General features: G+C 61.8%; 1 protein-coding gene across 5 annotated transcripts; it reads right to left on the bottom strand.

Annotated features, from left to right (window-relative positions):
• Positions 1–311: 311 nt before the first annotated feature.
• ARHGEF40 (Rho guanine nucleotide exchange factor 40) lies at positions 312–18,787 on the bottom strand. Of its 5 annotated transcripts, none has more exons than XM_072772727.1 (24): positions 18,660–18,787; positions 16,175–16,372; positions 14,328–15,573; positions 14,026–14,193; positions 13,764–13,884; positions 13,099–13,195; positions 12,930–13,010; positions 12,694–12,810; positions 11,607–11,702; positions 11,408–11,523; positions 10,989–11,115; positions 8,867–8,989; positions 8,568–8,711; positions 7,023–7,633; positions 6,711–6,945; positions 6,313–6,399; positions 5,519–5,734; positions 4,643–4,813; positions 3,267–3,444; positions 2,408–2,512; positions 2,041–2,184; positions 1,406–1,548; positions 958–1,004; positions 312–840 (listed from the first exon to the last, which is right to left on the bottom strand). In XM_072772727.1, exons 1-23 carry the CDS (start codon positions 18,660–18,662, stop codon positions 963–965), a joined length of 4,569 nt encoding a protein of 1,522 aa, XP_072628828.1. In that variant the 5' UTR covers positions 18,663–18,787; the 3' UTR covers positions 312–840; positions 958–962. The 5 variants fall into 5 exon arrangements, 4 of the variants coding, with proteins under 4 accessions (XP_072628828.1, XP_072628829.1, XP_072628830.1 ...); XM_072772728.1 differs by having other exon boundaries at positions 1,406–1,536; XR_012005636.1 differs by lacking the exons at positions 1,406–1,548; positions 2,041–2,184 and adding an exon at positions 1,587–1,819.
• Between the last annotated feature and the right edge of the window lie 597 nt (positions 18,788–19,384).

Below are 19,384 nucleotides of genomic sequence, written 5' to 3'. Positions count from 1 at the left end.
GGGCTGAGCGGCTGAGGGTGAGGGCGGCTGGACTGTGCTGGATCCCGGCTTGACCCGACCGCCTCAGCCTCAACGAGCGGGCCTAGCGGGTCGGGAGGAAGCTCGCAGGGTGCTTTGAGCCTCTGAGAGCCACCGCAGAGGAGCCACATGCGCCCACACCTGGGCCCAGTGTGGGGCCGCTAAGGGGTACTCGGTGCCTTGAAGCCTCGGTTGTTTCTTGTGTTCTAGTTAATGGTTGGATGGGGGGGAGGTCCTCAAGGTGGTAGGATAACCTCAATCCAGAGCTGTGCTCTAGTTCTTCCGACACAGAGTGTGAGTAAATACATTTAATATAACAATAGTATTATAATAACAGTAATTACATGTATAAAGTTCCCCCCCTTCCTCCCCACTCCTGTAATGGTTTGCAGAGCTCCGTTTCCTAGGACACTCCAGGACAGAGTTGCCAGGAACTGCAGCTGGCCTGGCAGGAGAGGAGTCTTCTCAGGGAGAGTCCGGGTGGCACCGGATGAAGGGGAGAACTCAGGCTGGAGGGGAGGGCTGCCATGGCGTCCTGGGAGTACGCGGTGGCCCAGGAGGATGGGGAAGGACTGGATGACGGAGGATTTCTCTGCCTCCAGGTATGAAGGCAAGCAAGTGTGGCCGCTTTGGCTCCTGTAGGAAGGCACCCGGCTGGAGAGAGCTAGACATAGCAGGGCAAGGCGCTGGTCCTTTGACCTCGTCTCTGTCCAAGAAGCAGAGGAAGGAACTCAGTGCTCTTCAGTCCTCCACTGTGTCCCACTGCCGGCCCGGCCCGAAACGTGCTGAGAGGAGGGGCTGTAGCCAAGTTCTCCATCTTCTCTAGGAGCCAGGAGAGAAGAGGGAGATGGGTTGGGAGAGGGAAGAAGCTGACTTGCAAGCAGCTGATGCAGGAGGGAAGGGGTGCCGGGTACAGTGGACGGGGTGTTGCTGACTCACCCGGCTCACAGAGGAGTGGTGGGGTCACTCAGGGCTCGGGCATGACTCTGCAAGGGGGCAAACAGCAGTGAACGGAAAGGGTGAGGCAATGTCCTTTTACCTATATCCACCCCCCCCCACAAGCCTACCAATTCACCTCTCTCCTCCTCCCTCAAATCCCTCAATTTTGCTGATTTAATCCCAGTGCAGATGCTGTTGGCATTCCTCCCTTGCTGTCTACTCCTGCACTATGCTCCTTATTAAAGATTCCCTTTCACTTCTGACCTTAATGCCTCTCAGATCTTGGGGAAGAGGAGAAAGGCACACCAGACAGTATATCCAACCTGTGCTCTTGCTGGGAGCACAGGCTCATTGGTTTCCCCGGCCCCATGGGCTGAATGATCAGACTAGCCCACTCAGAAGGCGGCTGAAAAGGTCGCCCCGCGCCAGCCCTAGTTTAGGGACTTACCTGCCGGGACAGCCCTAAGATCCCTCCACTGGCCAGAGTGGGAGTGCTGCTCCCAGGGTGGGGGGGTTGCAGGCTGGGACTGTTTCTTGGTCCTGGGGACACATCTCCAGAAGAGTCAAGTGTTTCTGGGGCTGGAGGGGAAGCTAGGGTGAGAGCAGGGTATAGAACCCCTCTAGATTACCTTAAGCAACCAAGCTGCTCCATCAGGGAAGAAAAAGCTCCATAGCAACAGGAAGCTGTGAGTCACCATAGCAATCCAGTTGCAAGAGCACCCCCCTACCAAGAGGCAGGAAATTGTCAGCAGCATCATTAGAGCAACCAGGGAAGAAGCGACAGGAAACTATAAGGATTGCCGTGGTGAACCAGGAGGGTACAACAGGAAGCTGAGCAGTTTCCATAGAAACTCAAGGAGAGCTAGAGAGAGAGGTACAGAGGAAGTGCTTCTTAGCAACAGGCTGCTGTAAGCATTATCCTAGCAACCAGATGGAAGGCTCTTTTAGCAATGGGGAAGCTGTACATAGTTGTCATGGCAACTGGGCTACTTGGCTAGAAAAAGGAATTGCTTAGCAGCAAGTGGCCTGAGCATCACCACGATGACCCAGCTGTTGGGAGCCACCCCTTGAGAGGTGCCTCACCCAGGGAAATTTGCTTGACGTCCAGATCCCAGGCCTCCTCCTCGACGCGGGCAGGCAGGGAGCAGGCTCCCGGTGAGAGGCCGGGAAGGGAAGGGCCGGCATGCTCAAAGGATGACACGGCCACGGAAGCCCGGGTGCGGGCGGCTGCAGAGAGGGGGGCGGGGGGGTGGTGGGGGCTGGTGTGGGAAAGCCCTCCTGGCTCTCGGAAATGACCCTCCATCTCACAGAGGGCCTCCCGGTCAGTCCCACAGTTTCTGGGAAGACATGTCCACGTGCTACCCTTCCTTTTCCCACCAGGCATCCCCACTATGCCCTCACTCTCAAGGTCTTGACTTCGGGGGCCGCCCCCCAGCACTGTGGCCCTCACCTCTTCCAGTGAGCAAGGCACTGAGCGTCCGCTCCCCAAGGGCTTTGATGTCCAGGAAGGGTTTATTCCCAATGCCCATGGAGACCATCTGCTGCACTCGGAGCTCTAGGGAACAGAGACCCTGTTACCAACCTCCTTCAGCCCCCTCGCTCCAAGCCCCAGCACCGTCGTCGTCATGGAGTCTTCTGCTCCTTGCCGATTCTCAGTCATCTGGTATCTCCTGTTCCTCTTGCTGTCAACTGTCACTACATGGATGGGGACGGGGAGCCTCGACTTCCTCCTCAGACAGCTATCTCTTGTCTCCCACATGTTACATCCTGTGCATTTGGCATTCCAGCCGCCCAACTTCTAGTTCTCCCCTTGTGCCCTCCATCTTGGGCATTAAGAGCAAACCCCTTGTTTCTACACACCTCTCGAGGTTATCCAGCGCTTCCCTAGATGCCACCTTATTTGACCGTCCCCTATTATATTACGATGTAGCTGTCACTTCCCATTTTCAGATGAGTGCAAAGAGGCTAAAGAGCATTAAAAACGAAAACCCCAAAACAAAACCCACAGAAATTCTAGTCTGGTCACACAGCAGGTAAATTCTGGAACCCCGGCCCAGTGAGCACTCTCCCACTCTCTTTTGCCCTACCATTTGCTCTTGCTTTTCTGAAATTGGTAGCATCCTCTTTGCTTTTGGTGTACCTTCGGCTAATCTCTGTGCCCGCAATCCCTCTCAGTCAGACCTCGAATCACCTCGCAAGTCCTTCTTTCTCCATCCCACGCCCTGGTTTCCCGGTGGTCTCCGCACGCTCCGGCTAACCTCCTGCCCTAACCTGGGCCCGAGCCGACCCTCCCCGGCTCTGCCCGGTACCCTTGTTGTGAGCCGCCTGTCTCCAAAGCAGCTGGGCAATGGAACTGGTCCACTTGAGTTTGATCTCCGGGGAGGCTGCCTGCAGAGTGTATGCTTCTCGTGCACGCCGCCGCCGAAACCACAGCTCAAAGCAGAGCCCGCTGTCCCCGATGTTTTCTGTGAGCCCCATGTCAGCAGTCTGAGAAAGAGCGGGGGAAGAGTGGGTGCAGACAGAGTGAGTCCTGGCTAGATGGTACCACATGGAAAAGCACTACACTTGGCTTGGCATCTGATAGATGTTCAGTAAATGTTTGCTCAACACCCACCATATGCCAAGTGCTCCACATTTAGTCTTCACGACAACCATAATTTACAGAAGGGGAATGCCCAGACGCACGAAACAACTCGCCCAGGGGCTTATCATGGCTTATTAGAGAACGAGTTCATACCCATGTCTATGTTGTTCTAAACCTAGGCTCTTTCCTCTATACTGTACCCCCCCCCCCGCCTCGCCCCCTGCCCCGGATAGCTCACGTGAATGTAGAGAGACTAAGAATCCCTTAGAATCATGTCACATTGCCAGATCTAGGACTATAGGTCTCTCTCCCTCTCCCTCTTTTTTTTTAAGATCTTTTTTTTTGTTTTGTTTTTTTAAAGTCATCTTTACACACAGCGTAGGGCTTGCACTTACAACCCTGAGATCAAGAGTCAGATGCTCAACCGACTAAGCCAGCCAGGTGCCCCTAGCGCTATAGGTCTCTACTGATGGACACCAGAGCTGTTTCCCTGAAGCAAGGTCTCTTTCCTCTCAGGTTCCGTTTCATCGTTTCCTTCCGTCAACTTAAGCTATTGATAGATACGTAGATACACGGATACATGGAATAGATAGACGATAGATCCTTTTCTCCTCACCCCCAGGGACCACCGCAAAAGCATATATTCTTAATGGGAAAGGTCCTCCTCTATTCTGGCTTGGAATGCCTCATAAATATCCAACAAGAATGAAAAGGAAAATCCCAATGACAATGACAGGAATGTCTATCACCTCTGACACCTTAACCAGATGGTTGATGAGGTCAAAACCTGTCTTAAATGATTCAGATTCTCAACCTGAGTGGGGGTTGAATTATTTTCTAGAACATCTTGAGTTCTCAAGAAGAGCATGAATTCCTGTCCTGTCCCTCGCCCCCCCATCCTAGCATCCTACCTTTTTTTTTTTTTTTTAAAGCTTTTTATTTATTCAGGAGAGACACACAGAGAGAGAGGCAGAGACACAGGGAGAGGGAGAAGCAGGCTCCCTGCAGGGAGCCCTATGTGGGACTTGATCCCGGCACGCCCAGAGCCGAAGGCCGAAGCTCAACCACTGAGCCCCCAGCACCCCGCCCCCCACATCCTACCTTAAAGGCCTGCTTGTAAACAAAGGTCTCTGATCCCCCTTCAGTACCCTTGAGTTTGCTGAACAGGAGGAGATGCTCAAAGAGAAAGACATGGCGAAGACACTTCTTTCGGCCACAGATGACGGTGAAGGGGTCCCGGTGTAGGAGCTGGCCCTGCTCCTTCAGATCTGTCTGGGGAAAGGGAAAGGAAAAAGAATTGGCTCTGGAGCCCTTTAGGTATATTTTATGGGGAGTAAAAATGGGTTTGATAGGGCAAGGAGCCTAATGTACTGGTTCTCAGGCTGAGTCAGGAAATCAGGGAAGGCCTCAGCCTAGAATCCATCTCCTGGTCGCCGTGCACAGCACACCTGGCCTAGCAACATAGTCCTGCCTCTCCGGACAAAAGGTACGTTGCAGGTAATGTTTACAGCGTCCTTTGGGGAAGTCTCTGGATGTTGGGGATGAGGCACCATTCTGACCCAGGAAGAGAATCAGCAAAGAACTGAGGGGAAAGAGGTCTATCACAGAGGAGGCAGGTTCCCCACTTGTTCTGGAACACCTGGGCTAGAGAGACCAGGTACGGGAGGAAAAGGTATGTGCCGGGTGTCCAGATACCCGAGGAGGTGCGGAGTCGGTAGCGCAAGAGAAGAGTTGGAAATGGACAGGAAAGCAGAGGCAGAGGGAGGACGGTGGGGTGTTGGGCAGGACACAGCTTCTTTATACATGAGGACACTGAGGCCCAGTGAAGTTCTGTGACTTGACCAAGCTCATCTCGCTGATTAGAAATTGGAGCCTGGGCCCTCTGACCTTGAGTCTAGCTCTCTTGTCACCAGCCACACAGCTCGTGAGGCCACAGGATTACGCAGTCGGAACTGGAGTGACAAGCCATGGTCTCACCTCGCAGCCACGCACTGCTTCCACAGCCAGCAGGTCCCTGCCACGGGTCTCCTGTTCCCGGAGCAGCTGCACTGCAGCCCCCAGAGCCTGGCGCTCCGAACTGAGCTCAGGCCCAGCTTCCCTTAGGAGCTCCTCCAGCAGTCGCCCGTACTGAGCCAGCTGCTCCAGGGGCTGCTCCAAGGCCCGGGGCAGGTGAGGGCCACTCTCCACGGAGCCCTGGTTGGGGAGGAGACAGACGGGGATGCGGTGAGGGGCTGGAGCTAACGGGGGCTGAGCTCTGTCAGGAAGGTGGAGGGTAGTCGAGGCTGTGGGGGGTCGATAAAGCCCAGATACTGCCAGAGGGAAGGTGAGACTTTCCCCAGGAAGGAGGCAGGTGGGGGCCTGCAGGAGACTCAAGCACCCTCTCTCTGTACCTCGCAGGGGAATGCAAGAGGAGTAATCCCTCATGGTCTTTGGCTTTTAAGCCTCGAAGTCACTTTCACGTATTTTGATGTAAAGTCTTGACCCACACAGCGCTCTGACTTAGGGTTAGTAGCTACTGCGCCCGTTTACCAGACGTAGAAACAGGCCCAGCGGAATCAAGAGTCTTGCCCAAAGTCCCTCGGGATTAACATTCAGGCTGGCTGGGCTCCCAGTCCGGGGCTTGTCCCACCCCCAGCACTTCTGGGAGACGATTGGTAGGAAATGTCCCCTGACACATCCAGGGGAGCTTTCTTCCCCGAGGGACTCTGAAGTTGGGTGTGCTTTAGGTATTTCCGGCCCCCCCACCCCATGGGGGTCAGGGCAAAGGTTACCTTGGTCGGGGGGCCAAGCGCGGCCAAACCGTTCTCCAGCTTGTGACGGTGCTTCACGTACTGGGCGTAAAGGCTGAACTGGTCCCCCTGCGCCAGTGGGGGAGACACAAGCCACCCTGTGGTGAGAGACAGGCCTCTCCCCTGCCTCACCCCCATCCTCACTACAGCGCACAAGAGACACAGGCCACTCCTCGGCCTGGGAAGTGACGGGCTCCCACGGTCAAGGGAAGACCCAGCCGAGGGGAGGACAGGCCACAGCTGCGCAGATCCAGGGGAGCCCAGGGGACGCACCCTCTGGGAGGGGTGGGGAGGGGGGCGGATACCAAGGAGGAAGGACAAGGGGGGGGCGGCTGAGATGCAGGAGGGCAGGGCCGGGACAAGGTGTAGAGGTCACTCACGTGGCGAAGGAAGCAGGCTCCGATGCGCAGGGGGTGGGCCGCGCAGCCCTGAAGCTCCCGGAGGAAGTGGGTCCGGTGGAAGCTGCGAAGCCTCTCGCGGGCGCCCAGGGCAGCCGCCCAGGTGCCCCTCAGGTCAGGAGTCAGCTCAGGGCCCGGGGGTGGCGCTGGCTCGCTCAAGGCGGCCACGTACTCCTGCTCACAGGCAATCAGCTCTGACACCAGCCGCTGCTGGGCACTGCGGGGGCAACAGGGAGCTCGCGGAGGCCGGTGCGGGGCTCGGGGCCCACCCCAGCTCCCTGGCCGCGCCCTCACCTGAGGCTCCGCTTGCGCTCCATGCGGGGGGTGCCTCCTCCCCAGGGCCCCTCCGGGCCTCCGGCGCGGCCCAGCAGCACGTGCTCCCGGGGCGAGCAGGTCCTGTCTACCACCTCGGTGCTGCTCACCTCCAGGCCTCGGATGAGCACCGGCCGCGCAGGCCCAGCCTCCGCCTCCGCAGCTGGGTCCGGGCCATCATCCGCGCAGTCCTCGCCGCAGGGCGCCAGGGAGCCGTGGGACGGGGCAGCGCGTGGGCCCGGACTGCCGGGGAGCAGCAGGGAGCTGAGGCTGGGCGCCGGGCTGTGGGGGCCCCGGGGGGCGCCCCCGCTGCTGGCGCTGTCCGCCCGCCGTCGCCGCTGGCCCCGCGGACTCGCCTCCTCGCCCAGCTGCTGCTGGATCCTCCTCTCCAGCTCCTGGCAGCGGGCCCGGCAGCGGCCCCACTCGCGCAGGGCGGCGGGGCTGCCCAGGTCCAAGGCCAGGGCCCGCATCTCCTGGAAGGAGCCAGCGCTCGGCTCCGGGGCCCGCCGCAGGGCCAGGGCGGCCAGTGCCGCCTCCCTGCCGGGGCCTGCTCCCGCCAGGCGCGCCGCGCCCTCGTTCACCCACTCGTGCGCCTGCGGAGAGGGCGGGGCGCAGTGAGGGGGGTTGCTGCCCTCCCGCGCCCCAGTCCCCCCACCCCGAGGCCCCGCCCCCGCCCCCCTTCCCCTGCGCCCCAGCCCACGGCCTCCCGCGCCCCCTCCTGCACCCCAGCCCACGGCCTCCCCATCCCTTCCCCAAGCTTTAGCCCACAGGAGGCCCCGCCCCCGCGTCCCAGCCCACAGCCTCCCACGCCCCCTCCTGCGCCTTAGCCCATGGCCTCCAGTGCCCCTTCCGTGCCCCTTCCCCGCGCCCCAGCCCACGGCCTCCCGCGCCCCTTCCCGCGCCTTAGCCCACGGCCTCCTGCGCCCCTTCCCTGCGCCCCTTCCCTGCGCCCCAGCCCACGGCCTCCCCATCCCTTCTCCAAGCCTTAGCCCATAGGAGGCCCCGCCCCCGCGCCCCAGCCCACGGCCTCCCTGCGCCCTTCCCTACACCCCAGCACCCCAGCCCACGGCCTCCAGCGCCCCCTCCCGCGCCGTAGCCCACGGCCTCCTTGTGCAGCTCCCCTGCGCCCCAGCCCACGGCCTCCCTGTGCCCCTTCCCCGCGCCCCAGCCCATGGCCTCCCTGTGCCCCTTCCCCGTGCCCCAGCCCACGGCCTCCGGGCCGCCGCCCTCCAGGTCGGGAGAACCGCGCGTTACCACCCGCGCCCCCCCTAACCGTGGCCCTGGAGCCTGGAAGGAGGCAGCGGGGCCTGCGTGGAAGACGAGCCCGGGCTCCCACAGACCGGTCAGGGGCAAGCCCGGACCTACGACCTCCATGCCCGGGAGGCAGGTCCCCGCGGGGCACGCCGGGCCAGTGAGCAAGCAGGGGTCAGGGCGGACACTCCAGGCAGCGGGGCTCCTGACTCCCTGCTTCCAGCCCCTGCGGACCGCTCCCCGCGGACGGCAGCGCGGACGGCGGCTCGCACACACCTGCTGGAAAAAGCGCTGGAGCCGCAGGGCTCGATGGAGGCCGCTCTCAGCCTGCTCCAGCCGCTGTTCAAAGACATCCAGAACCTTCTGTGAGGCGGCGTCCTCCTCCAGCGCCAGGGCCTCCCGGGCCTGCGCCAGGCGCTCCTGGAGACAGAAGGCGGCACTCAGACCTGGCCATCTGTCCCAGACTTGCCTCCTTCCCGCCGCCTCCTCCCCTGGCCTCTCCCCCTTCTCCCCTGCCCCTCCCCCTTCTCCCCTGCCTCTTCCTCCTTCTCCCCTGCCCCTCTCCCCCTTCTCACCTGAACCTCAGTGCTGAAAGCCCTGAACTGTAGCTCCGTCTCCTGCAAGGCCGACAAGGAGTCCCCAGGCACAGCAAAACTTGCCAGCTGCTCCTCCCCTGGGCCTGAGAGCCACTGCAGCACCTGCGGCAGACAGGGTGGAGGGCAGGGCCATGAGGGAGGAGGGCCATGCGATGGGGAGGAAAGCTGAGATCCAGCTCCAACCCCACCATCCCAATCCGCAGCAACCTGGGCGAACCCCCTCCTGTCAGCTGTCACGTGGGAATGGTAACAGTGTTCGGTGGTAGTCTCCACGAAGGTCAAGTGAGAAAGCAAGAGACCTTTGGTAAAGCATGAGGATGGGACGCTGGGCTGGCAGGAAGCACTGAGGGAGGTGGGTGAGGGGTCCAGGGCTAGGCCTGGAGGGGACATAGATAAAGTTGGCGTGAGCCTGAGGCAGGATGTGATGACTGTCTGGATAACTGAGGGCCAGGAGAAATTTCACATTCACTGAGTCCATTGACGGGTGGGCAGGGGTCCCAGGGACCTGGCTTGGAGAGACAACCCAGTGTGTGTGTGTGTGTGTGTGTGTGTGTGTGTGTCTAGCTCTGGTTGCCTATTATGGCGATCTAAGGACTCTCATGTTGGTTCTGGGATATTTGATCAAAAAAGGGATAGTAATTTTTTCCTCTGAAGAAAGGCTGGAAGCTAGGGTAAGACAGCCTGAGGATGAGAAGCCTGAGAATGTTCCCAAAAAATAGGGCCCAACCATAAACCCTTGTACAGGCCTTTGCTGAATTCATTTGGTCATCCTTACACCCTTGCGAGGGAAGTGTCGTTATCATGATCCCCATCCTGCAGATGCACACTTGGGAACTCAGAGATGCTTCAAGATTTGTCCAACATCTCACTCCTAGCAAAGCCAGAACCCAAGCTGAGAACTTTAGGCTCCAATTCCTGTGTACTAACAGTTTTGAAACGGGGAAAACAGCTAACAAGCAAGTGAGCAAACAGTAAGAGATACAACTCCTTGAATCCTGGGTTGGAGGAAGCCAATATGTAGAAACCCCAGGAAACAGACAGCCCTGCCCCACTTTGACACTGACCCGGATGCCCACATGCAGGTCCATGCGGTGCTCATTCACCACACTTGGGGCTCTGGGGGAGCAGATTGCAAAGGCCCCTGGGCCCCGCATGTTAGAATAATCCCCTATTCTAGGGGGATTTTTCTTTTAATATTTATTTATTCAAGAGAGAGACACAGAGAGGCAGAGACACAGGCAGAGGGAGAAGCAGGCTCCATGCAGGGAGCCCGACATGGGACTTGATCCCGGGACCCCAGGATCACACCCTGGGCCGAAGACAGACACTCAACCACTGAGCCACCCAGGGATACCCGCCCCCGCTTTTTTTTTTTTTAAAGATTTTATTTATTTATTCATGAGAGACACACACAGAGAGAGAGACATGGGCAGAGGGAGCAGGCTCCACACAGGGAGCCAGATGTGGGACTCGATCCTGGGACTCCAGGATGCCACCTGGGCGGAAGGCGGCACTAAACCGCTGAGCCACGGCGGCTGCCCTCCTGTGGGGCTTTGAACCCCAGGAGAGAAGAATCAAGACTCAGAGAAACCAGCCTTATCCCCAGATCTTCCCTACAGAGGCCTTAGCATCTCCCATTATCCTTTCCTCTCAAGGTGGAAGAAGGTGGGACCTGTCCAGCCTCAGGCTTGGGGATGACATCGCAGAAAGAGCTGAGGGAACACGGGTAGCAGTGTAGCTAAAAAGCTGGTATCAATGGACTTTTATTATTTTAAGCTAACAGGCACTCTCGGGTCAATCAGCTCCTCCCAGAATCCCCTAGGGCACCCAAACATCTCTTCTAATCTCATAATCTCTAAGGATCCTTGATCAAATATCAACCGCGGGGCAGGGGAGGTCTGGCTTCTCTTCGGGGGCTGAGGTGCTGTCTCCCTCTTGTTGACCCTCACCCCCACCAGGCCAACCTCTGGTGGGGTGAGGACAGAGGGAGGGCCATCGATCAAGCCAGGTGAGGGGAACACCATCACTGTGGATGCGGGCAGGAAAGGGAGTGCGGGGGCCAGGTTCCCAGGCCACGGAGGAGCGGTCTGGGGGTCCTCACCTGCTGGAGTCGCTGCAGGCGCGGTCGCTGCTCCCGCCGCTGGACGTGCAGGTTGGAGAGGCGCACAAGCTGGTGAATGGCCTCGTCCACCTCCTGGTACACTGCAGCTGGGCCCGGGCCCTCCAGCCTGTGGGGGGAGAGGGGCCCAGTGAGCCACTGTCCTCGTCAACACCCCCGCCCCCATTCGGTCCCTGCACAGCCTCGGGTCAGAGTGCAGACCTGGATTTGACTCCCCCACCGACTGGCTAATCCCGGCCAAGGCATTTAACACTCCCCATCCTCCAAGTCCCCGTCTGTGATGCCAGGGGCGTCAGATGAAGGTCGTGCCAGGTGGGAAAGCATGCTCTCCTGTCCATGGGCTCGCCCAGTATGAGCCATCTGGCAGTTCTTGTCCCCCCCCGCCCCCCCCGCCCGCATACTTGCTGCTGTGGGTGGATCGCAGCCTCATCAGGATGGCGCCCCCGTCCCTCTGCAGCTCCGTCAGCCGTGGATCCGCCAGCACCTTCTGTAGGGGCTCGAGCATTCCCGCGGCCTCCTGGGGGTGGAGAGCAGATGCCGGGACGGGTTCCAGCCGAGCCCCGGGCGCGCCCATCCCCTTGGGCCCGTCTCAAGTCCTACCTCTCCCGCTGGCTCGGCTGCTCCCTCCAGCTCCTCGATGGCTCGCCGCACAGAGCACAGCACCCCTCGGCACAGGCGGCACAGCCTTGCCACCTCCTGCAACACACACCGGGGCTGCAGGTGTGGCCGCCCCCCTGGACTTTTGTGGAGGCCAAGCTGGGTCCGCTTCCGACTTTGTCGCTTACTAACCGTAGGACATTGGTGTTGGCTCAGGTCGTGATCTCAGGGTTGTGAGATCGAGCCTGGAGTCAGGCTCCGCACGGAGTGTGGAGCCTGCTTGGGATTCTCTCTCTGCCCCACACCCCTCACTCATGCGCTCTCGCTCTCTCTCTCTCTCTCAAAAAAAAAAAAGAGATTCACAGAATTTTGTGAGGTTTAAAGGGATGATGCCAGGCAAGCACTGAGCCAGGACTGGCACCTTAAACAGCTTAGTCAGCGTGAGTCTCCTTTCTCCCTGTCCGCACTAAGTTTTCACCCTAAAAATCCCCTCTTCTCTGCCTATTCAGATCCACTTCCCTTTGATGTACAGCTTAGAGACCATGTTACAGATCCCCTTTAATATTTAGCTCATTTATCTTTTCTCGAATATTCACAGCACTTAGCTTCATAGAATTGGAGATTATATCATGATTGCCACACTGTGGGCGAGGACCCCGAGGCCTGGATGTTGGCGCAGGGAACATGCACAGAAGGTGCCTCTCTGCACGTGGGTACAGTTCCTTGTCCAAGGTCACGTGCTACTAGAACCAGCCTTCCTGAGTGTCAGCTCTTTCCAGAACCGCAGTAAAATGACCTTGCAATCTTCTCCAATAGCTTGTGACATAGGTCCCACCAAAAATCTTATGCCGTTTGATGTCATGTTAAGAACTTATTTCATATGCTCCTCTCATCTCCCCCGCAGCCCACGGTACATGCGTGGTATTTTGCTCATGGGCTGTGAGCCATAAATACTTGTTGAGTGGAATGGAAGGGAAACCACTTTTTCCCGATCCCTAGGACGTCTCAGGTCTGGCCTCTCTCTCCCAGAAAGTCCTCAGCCAGGTCATTCCTGGCTCCTGCCTTCTTGGGTAGGGGAGGTGGAGCTTACCTGGTGTGTCTCTACCCAGTAGCTGGGAGAGGGTTCCCTGTGGCCCCCCAAGTCCCACGGCAGCTCCTCTGGCTTGGCCACTCTTTTCAGATCACTCTCTGATAGCAACTCAGCGCCCTGTAGACACGTGAAGACAGGGGGTTCCTGGCCTGGCCACCCAGGGGTTCAGGGACCAGCCTGGGGCCCTTGCCATCCTCTTCCGTCCCCACTACCGAGGGGCACTAGGGGACTCAAACCTGAAGCCCACAGGGTTCAGTCAGAGGATCATCATGAGTGAGAACCAGCAGTCGCTGAATGAGCGGAGGGTCTCCTGAGTCCTGAGGGCAGAGAAGAATAATGCTAAACTGTGGGCAATTTAGCCCTCGGTTAAGGTCGGGAGGGGTACCCGTGTCAAGGGCTGGTTACCTGAAGTTGACTTAGGACAGGAATGAGGGCTGGAGGCAGTGGGGGTGCCTTCCGAAGGTCCAGCAGGACGGACAGCCCCAGTATCTGGAGATCAGGCCTGAGGGCACGGGAAGAGCCAAGGAGGCAGTGTGTGTACACACGCATGTAAGTGTGCGTGGAGGGCATGAAGGCACAGGGTCTGGCTTTACTGCTCTAGTCCTCAGGAGAAGTCAGTTCCTAGCACTTTCGGGAAGCAACGGGCAAAGGGCCCAAGGGTGGTTTTGTGTCCAAGAGGCAGTGAGCTAGCATTCGGGAGTCTCCACTCACACGGCCCCAGATCCCAGGATTCGGGGTCTGGAAGGGTGTGAGTCCCCTGCCAGGACACAGCGGGGTGCCCCCTAGGTTCGTGGGGCCCAGCGAGCCGCTGCTCAACAACTACATCAGTACCCTGATAATCTAGGTCATGTCTTAGGATACTGAACGTCAGCAGTGTTGATTCTGAGGACTGATGAAGATATCCTGGAGGTCAGAGGTCAGCGAGGTCAGGGCTCAATGGCTTAGAAATTGAGGGGTGAGGAAGTAGGCATCCCGGAGGTCAGGAAGCCAGTGTCCTGAGAAGAAAGGAGGTCAGGGCCCCCATGAGCAGGAGGTTAACGGCCAGGGTGCCCATGCTGGGCCTCGGTTACCTGAGCAATGAGTGGAGGTAACGAAGAGCAGTGCTCAGCACATGTTGGGAGGGTGGGGGCTCCTCAGGAGGGCCCGGTGGGGTAATGGTCAGCAGAGCTCGCCCACTCTGGTCCACCCCTCCTGAGGACACAAAATGGCCAGGTTGTCCGGGCCAGGGGCAGGCCTTGGCTACCTACCACCCACCCCGCCTCCCTCCACAGCCCACCCGGGCTGCTTCTCTTCCCTTGACCCCCTTCCCTTCAAACACCAATGCCCACTGACCAGTCAGGACCAGGAATCCAGAAGCCATCAAGTCCCAAGCTACATCCGGGTCATCAGAGATGGAGACCGGAGAGGCCTCTTCTGGGACGCTGGCCCCTCCCACTTCCTGCGCTGTCTCCAGGGGTGGTGGTGGTGGGTCTGACACGAGCCCCTCTGGACCTGTGGGTCCTGCGCAGACACAAGCAGAGCTACGCGCCTGAGGTGGGGAGCCTTCTGGCTGTTGGGCCCCCAGCGCCTCTCCAGCCCCTTTCCTAGGCCCAACCTATGTGGTCCTTGCCCTGCTGGCTTTGGTGTCATCTCACCTGCCGCGCTTGCCAGGCTGGGTCCCTCTGGATCTTTCTCTGTGGCCGGCTCTCCTAGAGGTCCGCAGGCTTCTTGGGGCTGAGGCTCTTTTTTGTCTGCTGGTTTGAGTTCCTCTTTCAGCTCCGGCTCCGGCTTCCCTGAGCCTCCGTGCTCCTCCTCAAGCAGGCTGCATCCTGGGAGCTCGTGCTCATTTGGCGGGTGCAGACTGACAGGGACTTCCTGGTGGCTGGCCTCGTCCTTGTCCCCAGGGCTCAGTGGAGCACTGTCCCCTCCCCGGCTCAGAGCCCCTCTGCCTGCAGCACGCTTCTTCCTCCGGTTTCCTTTGCCTGTTCTCCGAGGGGTATCGGGGGGTCCTTCGGCCCCCTGGCCTGCCCCTCCTCCCAAGTCCCCCGACCTTAGGGGGAAAGATTCAGAGGCTTCCCCCAGTGTCTCTGCTGGAGATTCCGATGCCTCGAGAGCTGCTGCTTCTGGGAGAGCCTCGGCTCCTGGGGGTGACCCAGGGGAGGCCCCCGTGCTGCTTCCCTCACCGGGTGGGCGCACCCCATCCTGGTCCCGGGGCCCCAGGCCCTTCTGGTGCATCCAGGCCCGGTGTCTCCTGTGCCGGCCCTTCCCTCCAGCACCCTTCCGGGTGGGTACCGTCCGGGTCCTGGGGAGGCCCTCAGAGCCCTGGGCGTCTGTGGGGCTCCCCCGCACCGGCAGTGTCACCTCGAGCAGCTCCACGTACTCGCCTTCAGGTCCTTCAGCGGGGGCGTTGTGTCCATCGCCAGGACTCCGGGTGCCCAGGGCCTCCTCAGGGAGTGGAGGGCTGGGGAGCCCTGGGGGTCCAGAGGGCAGCTTGGGGGGCAGTGTGCTTGGCCGATGTCCAACCATGAGGCCGCCTTTATGCACAAATCGCGGGCAGATGAGTTCTGCCCAGGGCAGCCGCTGAATCCCGGACGGCGCCGAGAGTAGGCAAGTGCTGAGGCGACCTGTTGGCCGGTCCTTATTGATGCCTTGCAGCCACTCGGGTGTGAACAGGTAGGCACAGGCCTCATTGGGCACTGGCAATTCCTGGACCCGCCCACCCCCCGGGGCCAGGCACTTGAGCGCCAGGCGGGGTGCTTGGGCTGCTGAGGGCACCACTTGCAGGTAGAAGTCTCCTGGGCGCAGCAGCTGCCAGGGCAGGGCTGCTAGCTGCACCACCACCTGCTCGTGCAGGCAGAGGGGCCAGCCCTCATGGAAGAAGAGGAAGCCGCTGTACTGGGCCTGGGGAGAGAGGTGGGACGCCGCGTTCAGGCCTCTGCTGATGAAGTGGCAGGAGAAGGCAGTTAGAATGGGACCACCCCAGGCAGGGCTGCCCTTTTGCCTGCTGGGTTAGCATTCCAGGGGAGTCGGAGGGGTGTCCGAGGGGGTTCATGTAGCAGAGGAAGGGATTGGGACTGGCTGGTTCTCTGGTAGTAGGAAGCTTCTCTAGGAAATGCGTTCCATGCGTGGGAGAGTAACAACTGAGTCATTACAAAGACATGGTCAGCAGATGGCGTGGACTTGGAGGGGTCAGAGACTCTTAGGAGCCTTTATATCTGCAGAAGTGAAGGATCTCTGTTGAGTCACGTCTGGGGGAGTTGAGTATCTTGAGAAATCAGTATGGGGGGGAATGTCTGGAATTGGGTCTGGTGCGCCTGGGTCTTGGGGAATTGATGTCTCTTAGGGGTCAGTACTTGGGGAAGACGAGTGTCTTTGTGTGAGTTAGTATCTGAGCGGCCTTTGCCTCTGGGGGGATGAGTGTTGGGAGGTGGCATCTCTGGGAAGAGGGAAATTAGTCTGGAGAGTCTCTGGAGTGAGACAGTAGAGGTTAGGGGCCACTCACACAGGCTTCCTGCTGGACTTTGGCAAGCAGGTGCTTGGCGGGCACCAGGAAGTCCAGCGTGTACCTCAGCGCATCCTCCCGATAAGTCCTCTCCACCACCTGGAACACCTGACCCAACAGCGTGGGGGCTGTCGCCTCGAAGGGTGGGTACAGGGCGGCAAGCGTGCTCTGCACACAGTCCTCCACTGGCTCGGGCTCCTGGGGGCGAGAAGGCCAGCTGCAGATCCCTAGAGAGCACGGCCCCGGGGGCACATGGTGCACACAGTGTGCGCTCACAGGGGCCCCTGGGGAAGTGCCGCTGGATGAGCCTGGGGTGGCCGCAGGGGGCCAGCAGGGCCATCTCCCCTGGAGATCCAGGGAGGCTTTACTGCGAATGTCTCTGATCTCAGGGCCAGTGCTGGCTACTGTGAGCTGGACCATTGCATAGTTTCTCCTCAGAGGAGACAGTCCTCTGGGCCACCAGGAGATTTGGTGGTGGCTAGGAGAGCTCTGGGGCGTGGAGGGCTTTGGCCCGGCCATCTCGCAGGCCCATCCTCATGGGGCCTGCGGGCTAGCGACCTCCAACAGAAGTGGAGGTGCCATCACCATAAAGGATCATAAACTAGAGATGGTCTTTGGGTGGGAAGGAGGAGGACTGAAAGGTTGTCTGTCTCTCTAGCAAACTTCCCTCTCCCGGAGTGGCCCTAGAGCAATCACCCACTCCCAGAGCATGTGGGATTGGGTTACAAAGAACTGGGTGGGGGCAGCCAAAAGAGGAAAAGGTCACAAAAGGAACATGTGGGGAAGGGAGGAGGCCTTGATGGTATGTATTTTTCCAAATCCAGGAGGACCTCTCTGCCAGCTCCACCTGCAGTTGCTGTCTCGGAAGGCAGCGCTGCTTCTCCCAGAATTGCCGCCCTGAGCGCATGGGGGGGGGGGGGGGCTGGCTCTGGCCCAGGCCCTCAAGGAGCGCCCCTCAGGCTAGTCCTCTGCAGGCCAATTTCTCTTTCAAGATGCCTTTGAAGTTCTTTTTATCAGGTTTTCCCTGCTGGCAGGGGGCAGGGGGTGCTCGCGGGGGTGTCGGTGGAGTTCTCCACGGCCACACACACACACACACACACACACACACACACACACGCCCCTCCAGCCTCTGCCCTGCAGACAAAACTGCGTATTCTACCAGCTGGCCCATGTGTCTGAGCCTCTGGGGAGCTGGGGCAGCCCCTCCAGGGACGCACCCTCGCGGCGTGGGCACGGAGCCGCGGCCCAGGGTGTGTGGGCGGGCGGACAGACCCCCCAGTGTTCCGGGGACGGGGTGGGGGGAGGCGGAGCGGGCCGTCCGATCGGAGGCCAGGAGGGGGGAGCTGGAGCTGGAGCTCGAGGAGCGAGGCAGCTGCAACCCATTAGGGGCGGTGAGCTCATGGCTGAGCGAGAGTCTCCGCCACAGGAAACTGCAGCAGCAGGAGGGGAGGAGGGGTCTGGGGCGAGAGGCGGCGGGCAGGAGCGCGCGGCGCCGGCCTCGCTCGGCCGCGACCAGCAGCGAGAGCAGAGCCACTGAGTCAGCTCTCCCTGGCCCAGTTCCCCTGGTGCCCCGCTCCGGCCTCCCTGCCCGGGGGAGCCCTTCCTCCGGGGCCCGCGGCCCGCGGTGCTCCTCCCGCCCCCGGGCCCCCGGGCCTGGCTCCTCCGCCCCGCGGCCGCCACCCGCTCCTGCAGGGGCTCCAGGCAACTTCTGCGGGGAAAGTTCCCAGAACCGCGTCCGCCCGCGCCGGCGCCCGCGCCGACCCCTCCCCGGCAGCCCCCGCCCCGGCCCCGGCCCCCGCCTCGCGCCGGCTCCCGCGTCACGCCCCCGGGCCCCGCCGGCTCCCCGCCCCCCTCGGTCCCCGGCCCGGGGCAGCCCGGTCCCCCCGCGGGCATGTCCCTCCCCGGCCGTGTCCCCGGCCCCCGCCCGGCGCAGCTGCGGCCGGTCCCCAGGGCCGGATGGGTGGGCCCCGCGCACCGGGCTGGACTGGGATGGAAAATGGTGGTTCCAGGCGGGTAGTCCTGCCGACCCGAGGGCGCCCCCGCACCCCAGGGCCGCCGCCGCCGCCCGGACTGCAGGGGTCTCCGCTGGGGGCGGGGGGGCTGCACCCCGGGGGGCGGGGGGCGCTGGACCCCGGGGGGGTGCTGGACCCCGGGGGAGGACTCTGGGCCCCGGGGGGGCGCTGGGCCCCGGGGGACGGGGGCTGGACCAGCCTGCAAAGAAGGCACACGTCGGGACGGACGAGGGTGCGGGGAGGTGTGGGGTCGGGGGGACCGAGGGGCGGAGGGGGGAGGGGGCGAGAGGAGGGAAGAAAGCCGAGGGCGGCGGGGCAGACGGACGGGCGATCAAAGGGAAGAAGGGGGATGGGAGGGAGGCAGGCGAGCCGGAGCGCTGGGCCGGGGCCGGCGCCGGGGACGGGGCCGGGGCCGGGGACGGGACCAGGGGACGGGGCTGGCGGGGACCGCGGGGCCGTGGCGCGGGACTCACCATGGCTCGGGCGGGCGGGGCCGGGCGCGCTGCCGCCTCCCTCCGTCCCGCCGCCCGCGTCTCGCCGGGTCTGGCTGGGGGGCAGCTCCGGTCGCGGCGGCGCTCGGGCCGCGGGGCCCCGCCAGGGAGGGCCGAGACGGCCGCCCGCCCGCGTGCCCGCCCCGCCCCGCCCCTCCCGCCGCGCCCCGCCCCGCCGCGCCCCTCCCGCCCCGTCCCGCGCCCGGCTCTCGCTCTCGCTCTCCCGCGGGCTGCCCGGGCCCTGCGGACCGTGCCCCCTGCGCCCGCCGCCGCCCGGCTCCCTGCGGGGTCCGCGCGGCCCCCCAAGGACACTCGGGAGGCTGCGGGGCGTGCATTCCCGGGGGCCCCGGCCTGGGATGGGCGGCTTGGCGGCCGAACTCGCGTGGGGGCCGGTCCTCGGAGCCCAGAGGAGGCGCGGGCCCCGCGGACGGAGGGCAGGCCCCGGGAGCCCTTGCACCCTCGGGGGCTCGCGCCTCCGCCCCTCCCATCTCCCCGGGCCTCGAGCCTCCGCGCTCCGACAATGGGCCCCTGTGTGCGGTCGGGGAGGGTGGTCCCGGGGCGGCGAGGGGTGGGGGTGACGGCGGGGCCGGGCCCGGGCATGGGGTGGCCCTGCAGGGGCGTGCGCCTCCCCCCCGCACCCCTCCCGCCCCTTCCCCCCCGGCACCCTCCGCACCCCCTCCCGCTCAGGCCCCAGGACTCGAGACGCG

The sequence above is a fragment of the Canis lupus genome, chromosome 13 (assembly GCF_048164855.1).
Source record: "Canis lupus baileyi chromosome 13, mCanLup2.hap1, whole genome shotgun sequence".
NCBI lineage: Eukaryota > Metazoa > Chordata > Mammalia > Carnivora > Canidae > Canis > Canis lupus.
This window is presented reverse-complemented; position numbering and strand designations above follow the sequence as displayed.